The sequence below is a fragment of the Myxine glutinosa genome, chromosome 12 (genome assembly GCF_964187855.1).
Source record: "Myxine glutinosa chromosome 12, kmMyxGlut1.1, whole genome shotgun sequence".
Taxonomy (NCBI): Eukaryota; Metazoa; Chordata; class Myxini; order Myxiniformes; family Myxinidae; genus Myxine; species Myxine glutinosa.
Window position 1 is genome coordinate 28,796,958 of NC_136272.1, and position 17,650 is coordinate 28,814,607.

Below are 17,650 nucleotides of genomic sequence, written 5' to 3' on the forward strand. Positions count from 1 at the left end.
TGCTGCTTTACCTCTCCCAATAATGAATGGAGGTTTCAATGCCTAAAGGTCGCATTTTACTCCAATCTTCACGAAACTTAACCACCTGTTAGAGGTAGTTACAAGCCAGAAGCCTTTTGTTTTTCATGTCAATAGTTCTAAAGGTCAAGGTCACATAAATCATCAATTTTATCCAATTGACTTGATGTATCTGCGCACACACCAGAGCTGGTGTCAGGTCGCACCCTGTCAGTCTCCGGAACATCAGAAGAACCCTTGCTGCTCCAACCACGCACCCGCAACCGCACATAACATAGGTTGCTTCACACACCATGGAGTCTAACCTACCACCCTCTAAATTACATGGTATTCATAGAATACATACCCCGCACAGTGAGGAAAGATGAGGAAGTTGTTGTGGTAGGAGGAGACCTAAATGGACATGTGGGAAGGAGTATGGACAGTTTTGAGGGAGTTCATGGGGGTTACGGATATGGTGTGAGAAATGGAGAAGGTGAAAGGATTTTGGAGTTTGCTGATGGAGCTGATTTGTTGATTTGTAATATAGTCAGGTTCACTATGTTTTTTCGTTCAAAATTTTGGTAGATTAGCAAAACTATACATTTTTGGAATATTCAGAGCATGAGGAATCCAAAAATTAATGTTTACATTTGCGTAGACACCTTTGCGAAAATGAGGAAGTTAGGAGTGGAGGAATGGTTGATCAGAGTAGTGATGGCAATGTACAGAAGAGCGCGCACAGCTGTAAGGACGAAGGATGGGAACAGTGGTGAGTTTGAGGTGAAGGTGGGAGTGCATCAGGGGTCGGTACCAAGTCCACTACTATTTGTAGCTGTGATGGAGGTGCTGGCTCAGAACATAAAGGAGGGTTTACCGTGGGAGTTGTTTTATGCAGATGATCTGGTGTTGATTGCGGAAAGTATGGATGGACTGAAGGAAAAGATGAACAAGTGGAAGGAATGTATGGAGACAAAAGGTCTGAAGGTGAATATCGGAAAGACTAAGGTTATGGCAAGTGGTAAAGCATGTGGTGAGGTGGAAAGAACTGGGAAGTGGCCATGTGCTGTGTGCAGGAAGGGTGTCGGAGTGAACTCCATTCAATGTACAATGTGCGCTGAGTGGGTTCATCAAAAATGTAGTGGTCTGAGAGGGTCATTAACCAGTGTGGCAGCTACATTCAAATGTAAGGTGTGCACAGAGGGAGCTGCAGATGGAAGAAATGTTGAGATTGATCTTGGAGACGGCGTGAAGCTGGAAGGTGTGAAAACATTTTGCTACCTCGGAGACATGCTGAATGGGGAAGGTGGATCAGACTCGGCAACGGTTGCTGGAGTGAGATGTGCATGGAAGAAGTTTTGGGAACTGAGTGGCATGCTGATGAGGAGGGGAGTGTCGTTGAAGCTGAAGGGAAAGGTGTATGCTGCATGTGTGAGAAGTGTTATGATTTATGGGAGCGAGACATGGGTAATGAGCGTAGAGCAGCAATGAAGGCTGGAAAGGGTGGAAATGCGAATGGTTCGGTGGATATGTGGAGTATCGTTGAGAGAGAGGAAGACAAATGATGAATTGCAAAAGATGATGGGAATAGAGCCTGTGATTTATGCTGTGAAGAGGAACAGGTTGAGATGGTTTGGTCATGTGTTGAGGAAGGATAAAAGTGACTGGTTGAGAAGAGTGATGGAAATGAATGTAGAAGGAAGTAGAGGACGGGGAAGACCGAGAAAGACTTGGCTGAAGATGGTCGAAGAAGAAATGCGGGCAAGGGGTTTAACAAGGGGAGATGCATAAAATAGGGCATAATGGAGAAGATTGTCATGGGGACCGCAAGGCTAACCCCCGCTCTCGCAGGGAAAATGGCCTTAAAATGCCTGTTGTTGTTGTTGTTGTTGTTGCTGCACAGTCAACTTGGTGTGAGCCAACTCTTCTGATTTTGAAGGGTTTTTTTTGTTTGATCCAATATGCCTGCCAGACCATGTGAGCGATGACATCACAAATTTACCTTCTCTAATACAATTGCTACATTCTGTAACATGGGGAATAAGCGTTAATGATGACGTCATTGGTGCCTTAATTATGACGTCATAATTCGACAAGAACAACATTTTGTCTGATCAGTTTGAAATTTCTTTAGCGTGATCTACGCAATATGGATGATCGTGATCTACGTGATCTACCTCAAATCATATCAATGAATTCAACCACCAATTATTTTTGAGGTCAACATAGACCAAAAGATCAGCATCGCCAAAGGTCAACAACTGAGGTGGAATATCTAAAATCCTCAATTTTCACCCGATTGACTTGAAATTTGAAGAGGATTTGCAGATCAGGTCAATGAATTCAACCACCAATTTTGTTGAGGTCACACAGGCCAAAGGTCAACAACTTATTTAATGGATTTCGCAAGTATCGTGCTATGCACGACATATTTCTTGTCTTGTTTATGTGTTCATACGACTACATTTCTACTCTTATCAGTCGAGCCACTAAACAGGTTTCAAAGAAACATCGGATCAGAGGGTCAGAAATAGGGCATTTGTTTTCCGCTCTGATCGACAAGATCTTACACTTTTTGAGGTGTGTGTGCAGGTACTGCCGCCTTGTGTATAAAATACCACCTTTTACATGGATGGTCTCTAGAACTTGGTCCTAAGCACGTACGAGGTGATGTTACTATCTAAACCCTATTGCAACATTCTAGTTTCATTCGGTTATGTCCCAATTAGTCCCAAAGTTTGGGCCTGCATGACGTCCACACTGCATACATAAGTCCCTGTTGGCCCAAGAAATGCTCAATCATACCTCTCGACTCTGGCCAGTTAATTGTTGGTCCAATGATGGTAAAATAAAACACCGAAGACATTTCACTTCAATCAAGGAGTGGAACCGAGGCAGCAGCACTCAGAAAAAACGATTTTAAATAGAAAGGATCTTTCACATGAAGAGCTTTATTATACATATAAGATATTACCTACAGGCTGTCTCTGCACCTGCACAGAAACAAATCCCTGATTACCTTTTGGGATCACAATACGTCTCGTCTGTCTCCTCCATGAGCAGGTTTGAGCCGTTTTGGACTGGCCCTGTGTCAACAGCCACAGCCTGAGGAGCGTTTCCATTTGGTGGCTTCGAGTCATTGCGTCTGTGGGCCGTGTATGTCATTTGTCGATTATTGCAATAGTACTTGGATAAATTAATTATTTTATCCTTGCTATTGCTTATTTACCGTTTGTGTGGACCGAGCAGGCTCAGAATACGTGGAAGACAAAAAGCCAAGTGAGACGGGCAGAAGTTAAGTGATTACATTTGTTCACGGCATGGCATTGGATACCGATGACAATACGTGGAGCTGCTTCGAACCCAGTTTGAGGTGCAATTTTACGGTGAATGGAGACACAATTGTGGCTGTTCCAAGCGTTTCAAATCTGCTCATGGAGACAACGCAGTGGAAGAGGTGGGAAATTTTGGAAAAAAACTTTGGATTTCCAAACAGATTTCTTGATCGACACTACATCACTGCAGAAAACAAAAAAAGAAATAAAAAAAACTCATCTTTCAAATTGAAGACACATGGATACACAAAATAGGTAAAATAAAGTGGGAAAACATTATTACAAAGAAGACCACTTCCCTCCATCGGATGCTTTACAGGAGAACAGCAGAGCTACATAGTAGGGACACTCATGCTGAGTGTGTCGGACAGGAAACACTGACGACATCAGTCCTTACGACGTTTCTTCCCGTCGTCGTGGTCCTTGCTCCTGACTCCCTCAGCCGCCCGTTTGCCCCCTCCATGCTGTTTTGCCTCTTCCAAGAACTTGTCCAGGCCAAAGGGATCCTCCTCGTCCCGCTCAAACTGTACTGGACCATCGCGCCGCTGCCGACGATCTGCACCATCAAACTCCTTATCAGGAACAAACCTGCTCCACAATGACCATAAAAGGAAAGGGGGGGGGTGAGGTTTTTGGGGGTTAGCACCACATTTGATGTAACCAGACGGAGTCTGACTGCAAATATACAAAAATAATAATAATAATGTGATTTTTGTGACCCCCGGTAAAACAAGGAACGACCTTCCAATAATTGCAATATAATGTTATATATATATATATACAGACTTGGCATTTAATATGGAATACTTTTTTTGTGGGAGTGAACTTACTTTTCAAGATGACTTAGAACCAAAAGTTCATTGGAATTATGTTGAAATTATTCTAGATTTTGTTAATGTGACCTTTAAAATAATAATAATAATAATAATTCATTTATTTTGTATAGCGCTTTTCAAGTAGCCCAAAGGCGCTTTGACAGAGTGGAAAACACAATGCATAACAATACAAGAAAACCACAATTGCAAAAAGACAAGAATCAATAGGGAAATATTTAAAGCAAAAGGAGGGGAGAAGAAGAAGAGATAGTCAGGGGTTAAATGCTGTGGGTTGAATGTTGAATGCAGTGTTGAACAGGTGTGTCTTTAGTGATGTTTTGAATGTGGTGAGTGAGGAGGAGTCTCTGATGGTGTGAGGTAGTGAGTTCCAGAGGGTGGGAGCAGCGATGGAGAAGGCCCTGTCCCCCCAGGATCTGAATTTGGTCCGGATGGAGGGGGTCAGGAGGTTGGTACCAGCAGAGCGGAGGTTGCGGGTGGGAGTGTGTCTGGAGAGGAGGTCAGCCAGGTAGGATGGGGCTAGGTTATGGAGGGCTTTGTATGTCAAGAGGAGGATTTTGTACTGGATTCTCTGGGGGATGGGGAGCCAGTGAAGCTTGTAAAGGACGGGGGTGATGTGGTCACGGGTCCGGGAATGGGTGAGTAGACGGGCAGCGGAGTTCTGAATGTATTGGAGTTTATTGGTGATTTTTGAGGGTGAACCATAGAGGAGGCTATTGCAGTAGTCCAGACGGGAGGAACAAAAACCACATTTGACATTTCGAAGCAAATAAATTGATCCTTGAAAGTGATGTAAACTGATATCGAACTCAATTCACGGACAGTACTATGTTAAACTTCTGTGCGTTTTCCAGAAGTATCTCTTTATTTTGCACATTAGCCAAAAATTTTTTTTAACAAAAACAAATGTTAAATTACGACTGGGATTACAGACAGTACAATTACAGTTCAGTACTTCGTGTAACCCCCACGAGCATTCAGGAGAGCACGTACACGTTGAGGCATGCTGTTCACGAGATTTGCCAAGGTTTGGACAGGAATCGCTTGCAGTGTCAATAGTCTGCTGAAATTCACGCACAGAGGTCGGCTGCTGGTCCAAGTGGTCGATTTGACGCGTTAATTCTGCCCACAAGTTCTCTATCGGATTCATATCCGGGGACATGGCAGGCCACTCCATATGCTCTACACCACGGTCAGCAAGAAAGTGTTGGATCATGCGAGCACGATGAGGCCGTGCATTGTCATCTTGGAAGACAAAGTTTCCTCGAAAGGCTGCACGAGCAAATGGAAGCAATGTTTCTTCCAGAATGGCCCTGTGCTTGAACTGGTTCAGGTTTCCATTCAGAACAACCAGGTCAGTTTTGCCCCCTGCATGAAAAGCAGCCCAAACGGTCACCCCACCACCTCCAGCTTGGACTCTTGGCACTATACAATCTTCGTTGTAGGCTTCATGCACTTGTCTGCGCACTCGGACGTGGCCATATTGACGATAGACCAGAAATCTAGACTTGTCACTGAAGATCACGTGATTCGAGTGTCCTGGCTGCCATTGACGGTGCTCTCTGGCCCACTGCAATCGGCGCTGGCAGTGTTGTCTGGTCAGACGTGACTTTCTCAGGGGACGCCTGGCATGCTAGCCTGCTTGAACCAGTCGTTGGTTGACTTGCCTACTGGATACAGGCACATTTGTCAGTTGCTGCCACTCAGCCCTAAGCTGATTAGCTGACTTGGTACGGCCATTGCGGACTAACCGGTGCAGCTGGCGATCATCCCTCCTTGTGGTTCTGTGGGGACGTCGTGACCTCGGTATTGGAGTAGGGACACCCCTCTGAGCATTTCGTTTCAGGATCTTTGACACCTGACCTTGAGTGATGCCATACTGCCGAGCAATAGCACGCTGTTTCATGCCGGAATTTCGTAAAGCCACCACTAAATGACAAACAGCATTGTCGAGTTGTCGGACCATCTCCAGAGGAAGCGGCAATAACTTTTGTAGACGTGCAGCAGTTGTTTTCCACTAATACAGAACGCAACAACCAGGGGTCGAAATTATCGACGGCAAAAGCCGGCGTGCCCAAGCTATTTGCCGTGCTGCCCCCAAACTTTTCATGATCACTACGGCAGAGAGTTGCAGTGCCCTTTTTCTTCAGTTGCTGCTGTGCCCTTTTTGTCAATAAAGCATAATAATCGAGACCAAAGTATGAATAAAGTAATGATGAAAACAACAAACTGACTTCGTCAGCTTTCGTTTTCTCAGTGCATGTCGGCACATTAGCGTAGTAAGCATATACATTGTCTAGGCTACCTCGTTTCCCGTTCTCTTACTGAATACAGAATGTTGCAGTCCTACTATCGTCCTTGGGTACGGGAAACGAGGTTCAAGGGCATCCCATAATTTCTATTGGCCCCGCCTACGACCATTCGTCATCCCATACGTCATCCAGCATCATCAATGAAACGCAAAGCATTATGGGCTACTATGAGCGCATAAATTACAGCGTGGCTATTATTGCCGATGTTTGCACACCCACGTCGTTGCCTACCAACCACGCTGTATTAGCGGGGGTAATACTCATGGTTGGGACGGCCTTCCGATTGCTTCCGTCCCGACTATAGGTATGTTACAATCCCGCAAGGTCAGCGGTGGTGTACATCTGCCGCTGTACCTGTGCGCACATGTCTCAGTGCGGCAGTTCTCAGCAGTGAAGCGTATTCTTGGGGATTGGAGGCTAAAACTGGGGTTGGGTATGCAGGAACACCTTCTGCGCATCAGCACAGAAGGGCCCGACCCCGACGACTTTGATCCTACACGTAGCGTTGCCAGGTGGCATTCTATGAGTGCATTTGGACGTAGGCCTGATACTACACCCCTCTCCCCCAAGGGTGATTGAATGGTAATCATGTATACCTGACTCAAGACTGAGTCAGTATTGAGTAAAGATGATGTCTGATGATGATGATGAAAAAAGTTCAACTCTGTCAAACAAAAGTTAAACTTTGTTACATGGACATGATGACAATGCAGTTCTGACTGAGTTGAGTTGAGTTTTGAGAGAAATCAAATCTGAAACTGTTATTGAGATTCAAATTCTAAAAATACATTATTAAAAAGTTTAAGTTGATTTACTTGTTCTGTCAGTAACATTTCCATGCCTGTTTAAGTTACCGACACACTTTGCCTTTGTGCCCACAAGAATAATTCTAGATTGCCTTGGTGCCCCCCAAACCCAAAAGAAAATGCCTTGGTGCCCCCCAAACCCAAAAGAAAATGCCTTGGTGCCCCAAAAAATTTGAAGTCATCAAAGGCTAACATTGCTGTGCCCTCCCTACAGAGTAATTCGACCCCTGAACAACCCTTATATACCCAATTGTGAAGCTAATCGTCAAATGTACCTGTCCGTACATTTTGTCACGCCACCTGTGATATAATCCTGTTATTGACTTCTTGCTGCGACAGACAATCAGTGACATGGTTCTTTTAACAAAGAAATCACCGAAGCGTAAAAGAAACTCACCAGATTGATATACCGAGTTCAGAAAGTAAACCCAAGTCAAGAAAGAAAAAAAATTCCATATTAAATGCCAAGTCTGTATATATATATATATACATATATATATATATATATATATATATATATATATATATATATATATATATATATATATATAGTATCTGTAATCTGGTTCTCCAGATTGGGGTTGGGTATGCAGGAACACATTGGTCGACTCCATATGATGAGTGTATACCAGAGATAACGTTACCGTGTGGCAGGCGGTGCTTATCGCTCCCAGCAAGGTGCAGCAACAGCTGTATGGGACACCTTGCTGGCGGTTCTCCACTGATGATATGAAGGTCGCATAGTGACTGGTGTGTGTGTGTGTGTGTGTGTATGTATATATGTATGTATGTATGTATGTATGTATGTGTGTGTGTGTGTATGTATATATGTATGTATGTATGTATGTATGTATGTGTGTGTGTGTGTATGTATATATGTATGTATGTATGTATGTATGTATGTGTGTGTGTGTGTGTGTGTGTATGTATGTATGTATGTATGTATGTATGTGTGTATATATATATATATATATATATATATATATATATATATATATATATATACAGTATATATATATATATATATATATATATGTATATATATATATATATATATATATATATATATATATATACAGTGAAACCTTGACTTACGAGTTTAATTCGTTCTGTGACCGAGCTCGTAACTCAATTTGCTCGTTTCTCAAATTAAATTTCCCCATTAAAATGAATTGAAATGCTATTAATCCGTTCCAGCCCCCCAAAAACCACACCAATTTTTTTTGAAATATACAGTATATATAAAAATATCTCACGCTTTATATTTCACCTGTATGCAGCATTCAAGTTGGCAGGATGGCCTGGACTGGAGGTACGCACACTTGACTCTAAACTGTCCAGCCTGGGTTTGAATCCCGACCCAGCTATAACCTGTCATGTCGGTGTTTCACAGGCAGGGTGATTCATCAATGTGTGTACCGCTAAACTAGGCGCCCCGTTTGCGTCCCATTAGTTGTTGGATGTTAAGGATCTCACCGTGTCTTCCACAAAGAGAAGGCGAGCTATCGCCGGCACTCTGAACAAGTTGTGGCCTGGCATGCTCTTCTCCTCTGCCGTTATATACGTCCTCCTCGGCATCTTTTTCCAGAAGAGCCCTGTCTCGTCACAGTTGAAGATTTGCTGGGGGATGTATCCTTCGGCTTCTATCAGTTCGGCAAAAGTTATAATAAAATCTTCAGCTGCCTTCACATCCGAGCTTGCTGCCTCACCATGCCTGACGACGGAGTGAATGCCGGTCCTCTTCTTAAAATTATCAAACCATCCCCGACTGGATTTGAATGACTCTTCCGATGCCTCGTCCGTTGATGTTCCCGCCGTCTGCTGCACCAAATCCCCATAAATGTCTCGTGCCTTCTCACAGATGATGCTCTCGGTCACGGTATCTCCTGCGAGATGTTTCTCCGTCAACCACACAAACAACAACTTCTCCATCTCTTCATGGACAGAGGTCCGGAGCTTTGAAATAATCTTAACGCCCTTGGCTGGCGTTATAGCCTTTATCGACTCCTTCTGCTTCAAAATCGTACATATCGTAGAAGTACTACGATCGTACTGCCTCGCCAAGTCGACAACACGCACACCTCGCTCATGTTTTTCGACGATTATGTGTTTTATATCCAAGCTCGCTCGCTCGTAACTCAGATCTCGGCTCGCATCACAAAGCAAAAAATCGACCGAGCGACGGCTCGTATCTCGGAAAACTCGTAAGTTGATGCACTCGTAACTCAAGGTTTCACTGTATGTATATATATATATATATATATATATATATATATATATATATATACATATATATATATATATACATATATATATATATATATACATACATATATATATATATACATACATACATACATATATACATACATACATATATATATATACATACATACATATATATACATACATACATATATATATATATATATATATATATATATACATACATACATACATACATACATATATATATATATATATATATATATATATATATATATATATATATATATATATATATATATATATATATATATATATATATATATTAGGGTGGGCTTCAAAAAATCAAAATGCAGATTTTCTCCGGGACATGGTCTATTTTTGTTCCTTTTGGTGTCAAAGGAAACCACACCAAATTTGAATGGAATCCAATAATATTTAGGGGTGCCACATCAGTGATGAATTTTCCCCCATGCAAAAATCGGAATTCCCATTTTTTGGGCTGTATATACACAAAATAAATACATAATTATATATATACATTAAATATAATATTAAAAATAAATATATAGTAAATATACATTAAATAATAAATATACATAAATACACATTATACATTATATATATACAATATATTATACATACAGTTTTGAGACTTCCTATGATCACTATCTGGGCAATTTTCATGCATGTTTTGTACAGGTTCCTGTGGTCAGGGGTATGCTTTTTTAGTGTGTAATATGTAGGCCTAACTTATTGACTGTGGCTCTTTTGTAGAGAGTGACCCTGTGGAGTAAGAATTAACAGGATTTTACCCACATTCTTGCTTATTTTGCAGATATGGCATGTGCTAGTACCAGTGTTTCATTGAAAACTCGAGCTCAGGATAATGTGTATCTCATTGGGTCCACTTCTGGAGATGCCATCAAAGGTGCCAAGCTCCCGACTGTGCATCAATCTCTTGTCCTGTTTTTCCATCACCTGAAGAAGGAGAATCGCACTGCCCGGGAGAGTGCAACCCTCACCATTGAAGAGGTTGTGAAGTTCTGGGAAAAAGCTCACCTACCTACAACGACGAAGCAGCACTGCATCCATCGTTTGGAGAGGCTATATGAAGAATGGAGGAGCCTCCAAAAAGGTGCAAAGCGGGGTGGTGCGACCCAAGAGAAAAAGGAAGCATCCTTCAAGGCCTCCTTGGAGAAGACGTTTGATCTTAGGCATGCAGATTCGGAGGCCATAATCACCAACCCCGAGGACAGGAAGTTTCTTCACGATCAATTCTCAGAGAGGAAGGCTTCAATAGGATCTGTAGACACTGTGTTGGAAGCAAAAACGTTCTTGTGTGTTTGAAAGATCAGCAGCCACGAGATGATTATCGTGAACTCCTAGAACTGACTGTCATCTACATGGGAGGAATCCCACCTCGTGGAATCCGGATCATGGCTCCAGGAGCAATGCACAGAGCCAGATGGATGGCAAAAGCACTATATTCACTACAGGTGTTCATGTTTCGGTCAGAGTTCCACTTGACACTTCGAGAGGCGAGAGAACTCCGAGCCTTCAACATTTTTGTCTGCCTTGTGTATGTACAGGCATGGTTTCGGGCTCCACAAGCTATTGAGGCTCCCCTGAATGACATTAACCTCTTCAAGAAGTTGGAAAAGTTTGAACAAATCAATCAGAAGATGGCTCAGGCAGCCTTGAAGGCACTTGGCCGCCACACGTGGTACATGAGCCCAGTACTAGTGGCATTTGCATTCTTTGACACCAGAATTGACAAAGAAAGCAAGATCAATATGATTGAAGCATTGAAAAATGATGGTGAAAACCCCTCTCCAAAGAGACCAGCTATCAAACGAGGAACCGCCCTGTCAATCGCTGGCCTCATAACAAAACACACCAAGCATTTCTTCAGCATCCTAGGGACCCCAACTGATTGGATGGATAAGGATCCTGGTTCATGGGAGCAAGAAACTAGCTTTCAGGAAGCAAAGAAAGCCGCCAGTGGCTTAGTCGTGGTGAACGACAGGGCAGAAAGGGGTGTCGCATTGATACAAGACTACAATAAGCTCCTTACAAAGGATGAAGAGCAAAAGCAAGCTCTGCTCCAAGTTGTTGCTGCTCACAGGAAGATGTACCCCGATGCCAAGAAGGCAACAGTGGTGAAACAGGCCCAGAAATAGGAGTTACATTTCTCATTATATTTGGGTTTTTTTATATTATGTGATATGGTGTCTCCATTTTATGAACTGAACATTTGGATTGTTATCATTGAATTTGAGTTTTCATAGCAATATAGTGCTATTTGTGCAGCTATTGTAACTTGTGTTTGCTAGAATACAAAGAAAGTGAGTGGAGGGTGGATTTTCATAAAACAAACTTCTGGTTTTGCTTTCGATCCATATATAGAAAAGTTTTGTAGACACCTTTAGTTTGAAGGCTGATGTGGCACCCCTAAATAAAATCAGATTGCTTTCATATTTGGTGTCTTTTCATTTTGGAACAAAAGGAACAACATAAAGCCATGTCCCAGTAAATATTTAAAAAAAATTATTTTGAGCACCACCCTAATATATATATATATATATATATTCGTGGATAACAGAATGGCTTAACTGTAAATGTTGTCTTAACAGAATATATATATATATATATATATATATATATATATATATATATATATATATATATATATATATATATATATATATATATATATATATATATATATATATATTCGTGGATAACAGAATGGCTTAACTGTAAATGTTGTCAACGTGAGAGCCATGGAAAGGTGGTTATAACCATCGTACCGCTGCTGTCCATACCTGCTAGTCTTCACGAGGGTGTCCAGGTCGTCCCCATAGAGTTCCTTGTCCACGTTCTTGCTCGGCCTGTATATGCTCGAGCCAACCTCCTTGGTGTTCCTCCATGGCTGGTCGTAAACGTTGTACATGTCATCCTCACCTCCCGCAAAGCCACTATCCATGCCCTGTTGATTGCGTGGATGGAGTGGCATAATGGGAAGAACGTGACGTAGATCAATGAAAAGTTAATGGACATAGACAAAAGTGCTTCCGTGCCCAGAAAAGTTCAAGGAAATGTCGAGTTAAAACTGTCTTGATCCCATATAAGCCGTAATGGCAGATAATCATGATACCCCAATGTGAGAGTTCAGGGATGATTGAAATGGGAGTGAAATTGAAGGCCCCAGGATGGAGGGTGTTGGGGGAGGTTGAAGACATCACTCAGTGTCTGTGAAAAATGCATTTGTTTGGTTTCAATAAATGTCCAGCCATGTTTTGAAAGAATGGGAGAGCAAGAACATTAATTCAGTGTGTCTTAGCCTCCCCCCCCCCCCCCCCACCCCACCCCTCCCCCCAACAGATTGCAGGCTAATTGTGGCAGCTGCACAAGGGTGCTTCAAACCAAACCTGAACGTCAATTCCCATTAAGTATGTATTTCCCGCATTGATGCACGCAGCCACAATCCTGATAACAAATGAGGAAAAATGAGAGCGATAAAAAAAATTCGAGCAATGGAATCATCAAGAACCCTCACTCTCCCTCCCCCCCCCCCCCCCCCCACCCCATCCAAGGACGTACCCGGGTCTGACCAAACAGCCTCTGGTCATACTGCACTTCAGTGTTGTTCAGGCGTGCATTTGGCTGACCCAGAGCGATCTGCTCACTAATATCCCGGTCCTGGTCACGCTGCAGCTTGGACCTGCACGAGTTGTGTTTGGAAGCTTTTAGAATGAATAACATCGACAGCTGAACACCGAGGCATCCCCGGAAAAAGGTGCGCCCAGCGCGAGAGGAGGTACAAACCTCTTGTCAGGACCGGCACGCGCGATGTTGCGATCATGCTGCCTCTCTTTGTGCCGTTCAAGACGTATCTCATCTCTCTCAGCCACATCAGGATCTTCAGCTACAAACAACGGCAACATGGACAATCGCTCGACACATGTTCATGATGTTTTGAGGAACCCAAAATGTAAACGGCGGAAATGGTTCTGGGTGGTACGAATCATTACAGAACAGAACTTTGCCGAAACACTTTGGGTTTGAAATGCAGCTTTAATTTCCAAAAGTGAAGCAGCGAAGTCTTTCTTACAACGGCTCATTCGTCAGTTGAGTGAATGAGACACCATTATGATCAAGCTCCTTAAATGCACCACACCTCTTTCTCCGTAAGCCTTGATCCCGGCTCTCTTGTCACGCGCGAGCTGAGCGAGCTCTCGTAGCTTTTCCTCCTTCTTTTCCTTTTCCTTCTGAGCCATTTTTCTTTCCACCTGGGCTCTCATCTCCACGGCTTCCCTTGCCTGTGGAAAAAAGGTTCGACGTCACAAATTGAGACAGCTGGGAGGAAGGATGGCAAGATCCAGAAGAGAGACGAGGCCGTACCTTCCTGTCGGCTATGTAAAGCGCTTCGGCCAACTTTGCGAAGTTTTCGTTGATGTGCACGGTTTGAAGGCCCCTGCCATCCGCGGCCAGCCTCTTGTCCAGCGGAATAGTATAACCCTGCGCACAGTACAACACCACAACGCCACCTTGAAAAGTGCAAATACAAAATCCACTCAACATCGTTTGGTTAAGAACAGATCAATAAAAACAGTGTTTTGTGCATCCATCAGTCATTCACTGCTTTATTCATTCATATTCATAGTTCATTTGCTTCAGGACAGGCACACCTTGGCGTTTTTCCAATTGGAAATACAGGGTGGAATCTTCCATTCCTGCTGTTCTTTCACAGTCATCTTCCTGGTGGGCGAGTGCATGACTGGCGGAGGGGGTGAGGGAGGTCCCCGGGGAATCTTCTTGTTGATCCTGGGAACAAGAGACAGGATAACCACATAAACCCAGTGTGAAACACATGGGTGGTATAACAAGTGGGAAAACCTCAAGGAGGGCGCAGATAGACTCAAGGATGGGACAAAGGAAAGCCAAACCAGAGATCCATGAAGGGTAATGGGGTAATCGATGTGCTCACTTGAACCGTGCAGGTTCCATGGGATCTTTCTGCATCTCCACCATGCGGATAACGCGCTGCTTGGCTCCGGAGTTGTATGCGATTCCCTGTTGGGCTGGAGTGTATCTGTACAGGAATCGAGTGGCGCAGATATTTTAGTTAGGTATCCGAGAAAGCAGCAAGTACTTGGTGTACAGCAAGTCATCGCTTAACGCAGTTTCACACAACGCGATTTCGCGATAACACAGATTTTCGAAAAGGAACACTATTCGCACAACATGGAAGATGCCTAATATAACGCAGTTTCTGAGCGGCGGTCGACGACCTTTCTTGCGCTGCAGGGCTGGCTGTGCAGAATGATACAACTCGCATCTCAGTCCTTTGCCCCACCATCTTGTTGGGTGACGTCCTCGACGATCATAACTTTTCATCAGGATTTATCAGTGCCATCCATTGAAATCATTAATGGTATAGCCTCATGACCCTATGCGTTCAACTCTCCCCCTCCCAACCGAAAAGAAAACTCCTCCCCTCACCCTCCACCCCCACCACTACACCAAGCAATCACCACCATCTTAGGGTAAATACAATGTTGTTGCATTAATATTTTTTATTTTAAATAGAAGTTGCACCCGTGGCCAAGGAAGAGGTTCAGTTTGGCACGTTTAATATGAAATGGGCAAAGCCTAGAAATGAACAAAACCCATTAGAATAACGCTAACCCTTCAGAACCCATTAGAATTACCCTTTATAACCCTTTAGAATTAAATACGCTGGGTTATAAAGGTTCTTCTTCTTCATTTTTTATGGGCGGAAAGACAGCCAAATATTGAAGCGGCTTCACCGCTTAAAATTATTATTATTATCTCCACCACTGAAGGTGGAGGGAGGTTATGTTTTGACCATTCTGTTTGTTACTTGGTGAAGGTATTTCAAGTATATTGGTTGGTCTTGTGCGTTATTCTGTCTGTCTGTCTGTATGTCAGTCGCCTACAGGTCACAATTTTCAACTGATCTTCACGAAACTTCACCAAATGGCAGAGTTGGTCATAAGCAAGAATCCTATTGTTTTTGGGGTCAAAAGGTCAACAAAGGCCAAAGGTCACCAACTTCGTCAAATTTCTAAAATCCTCAATTTTCATCCGAATGACTTGAAATTTGAAGAGGATTTGCATATCTAAATTGATATATGTGGGGAAATTACATGCCCGGTCCAGGAATCGAACCCAGGTCCTCTGGAAACCCATACCAGTGTTCTTCCATCTGAGCTATCTGGGCGACCCTGACTGAGCATGCAATTTTCCCACACATATGATTGCCACTCTCTTGCTTCACTATGCCCCATTGGTGTTTATAATAGAGGGCATGGATTTGTCCCCCCAATGGAGGAAGACCAGACCCTCTCGTGTTCAGGCCGCTGGTGCTCCTATGGTTGGCAGCTAGTGCCCCGGAAGCATTGACGGAAAGAAAGTGGCAATATGTGTGGGGGAAAATTGCATGTTCAGTCAGGATCGCCCAGATATCTCAGATGGCAGAGCACTGGTACAGTTTTCCAGAGGACCTGGGTTCGATTCCTGGTCTGGGCAAGTAATTTTCCTACATATATCAATTTCATTATTTATAATCCTGTTCATTAATCTAATTTGCATATCTGGTCACTGATTTCAACCACCAATTATATTTTAGGTCAACATAGGCCAAAAGGTCAACATAGGCCAAATTTCTAAAATCCTCAATTTTCATCCGTAGCCTGGTGTTGGCTTAGCGGTTAGGGTGCCAGCTTGGGATCCTAGGATCCTGGGTTTGAATCCCGGTCGATCGCTGCATCAATGTCATGGGGGTTGACTCAGCCTGTCATCCTTCTGAGGTCGGCAAATTGAGTACCAGCTTGCTGGTAATTCCCTGTGTATCGCAAGAGGCGACTAACAGGGTTGGTGGCAGGAAGGGCATCCGGCCTTAAAACATTGCTTCCAAAACAAAAAGGGGACCACGGTGCCCAAAAAAAGGCCAACTCCCGCTCTGTGGGGGAAAATGGCCTCTAAAGGCGGTTCCTTTTTGTTCCTCAATTTTCATCTGATTGACTTGAAATTTGAAGAGGATTTGCATATCTGGACACTGAATTCACCCACCAAGTATTTTTGAAGTCAACATAAGCCAAAAGGTCAACATAGGCCAAGTTTCTAAAATCATCAATTTTCATCCAATTAACTTGGAATTTGAAGAGAATTTGCATATCTGGTCACTGAATTCAACGACCAAGTATTTTTGAGGTCAACATAGGCCAAAAGGTCAACATAGGCCAAATTTCTAAAATCCTCAATTTTCACCTGATTGACTTGAAATTTTAAGAGGATTTGCATACCAGGTCACTGAATTCAACCACCAATTATTTTTGAGGTCATCATAGGCCAACAACTTATTTTAGGGATTTCGCAAGTATCGTACTTGACATGACATTTCTTGTTTGTTTGTTCGTTTGTTTGTCACATGATTTTTGTCCACAGTTTTGAAGCAATTGTTCTGAATTTTTTTGTGTATATAAGTGACTGGCCAAGGATCCAGATCCGGCCTATCAGTGGGATACAAATTGTAAACTGTTCAGCCTGGCGAAAGTATGTGCTCTACCGAGTACCGTTCTAGTTATTATTTACCTCTGCCATCGTAGGTGGGTGGAGGTTATGTTTTCATCCCTGTCTGTCTGTTTGTCTGTCTGTGAACAAGATATCTCAAAAAGTTGTGGACGGATTCAGAGGAAATTTGGAAGAGAAATAGCATGTGTGACGAGGACGAAATGGTTAGATTTTGGTGAAGATCCGGATTTGGATCTGGCTCGTATAATTTTTTAAGTGATTCTTCACCATTGGGAGATCGGGCCAAAAACGATATATAGCAGGATATCTCAAAAAGTTGTGGACGGATTTGGACGAAACTTGGTGGAGAGGTTGTGCATTATTACCCTCCGAATTGATTCGATTTTGGTGAAGATCTGAATATGGATTCGGATACGAGAATTATTTCATTTTTGTGGTTTTCACCATTGAAAGATCGGGTGAAAAGCGATATACAGTATAACATGATGTTTCGATTCGATTTTGGTGAAGATCTGAATATGGATTCGGATACGAGAATTATTTCATTTTAAGTGGTTTTCACCACTGAAAGATCGGGT

General features: G+C 42.9%; 1 protein-coding gene across 1 annotated transcript in view; it reads right to left on the bottom strand.

The window, feature by feature from the left end:
• Positions 1-2,928: 2,928 nt before the first annotated feature.
• Positions 2,929-17,650, bottom strand: part of SNW1 (SNW domain containing 1) — a 29,171-nt gene continuing 14,449 nt past the window's right edge. Inside the window, exons 6-13 of the mRNA XM_068132907.2 lie at positions 14,503-14,607; positions 14,204-14,339; positions 13,917-14,033; positions 13,693-13,834; positions 13,341-13,440; positions 13,116-13,236; positions 12,338-12,501; positions 2,929-3,920 (exon numbers count right to left, since the gene is read on the bottom strand). Coding sequence (XP_067989008.1) covers positions 3,719-3,920; positions 12,338-12,501; positions 13,116-13,236; positions 13,341-13,440; positions 13,693-13,834; positions 13,917-14,033; positions 14,204-14,339; positions 14,503-14,607 — 1,087 coding nt within the window. The 3' untranslated portion in view covers positions 2,929-3,718. The remainder of the gene's footprint in view (positions 3,921-12,337; positions 12,502-13,115; positions 13,237-13,340; positions 13,441-13,692; positions 13,835-13,916; positions 14,034-14,203; positions 14,340-14,502; positions 14,608-17,650) is intronic.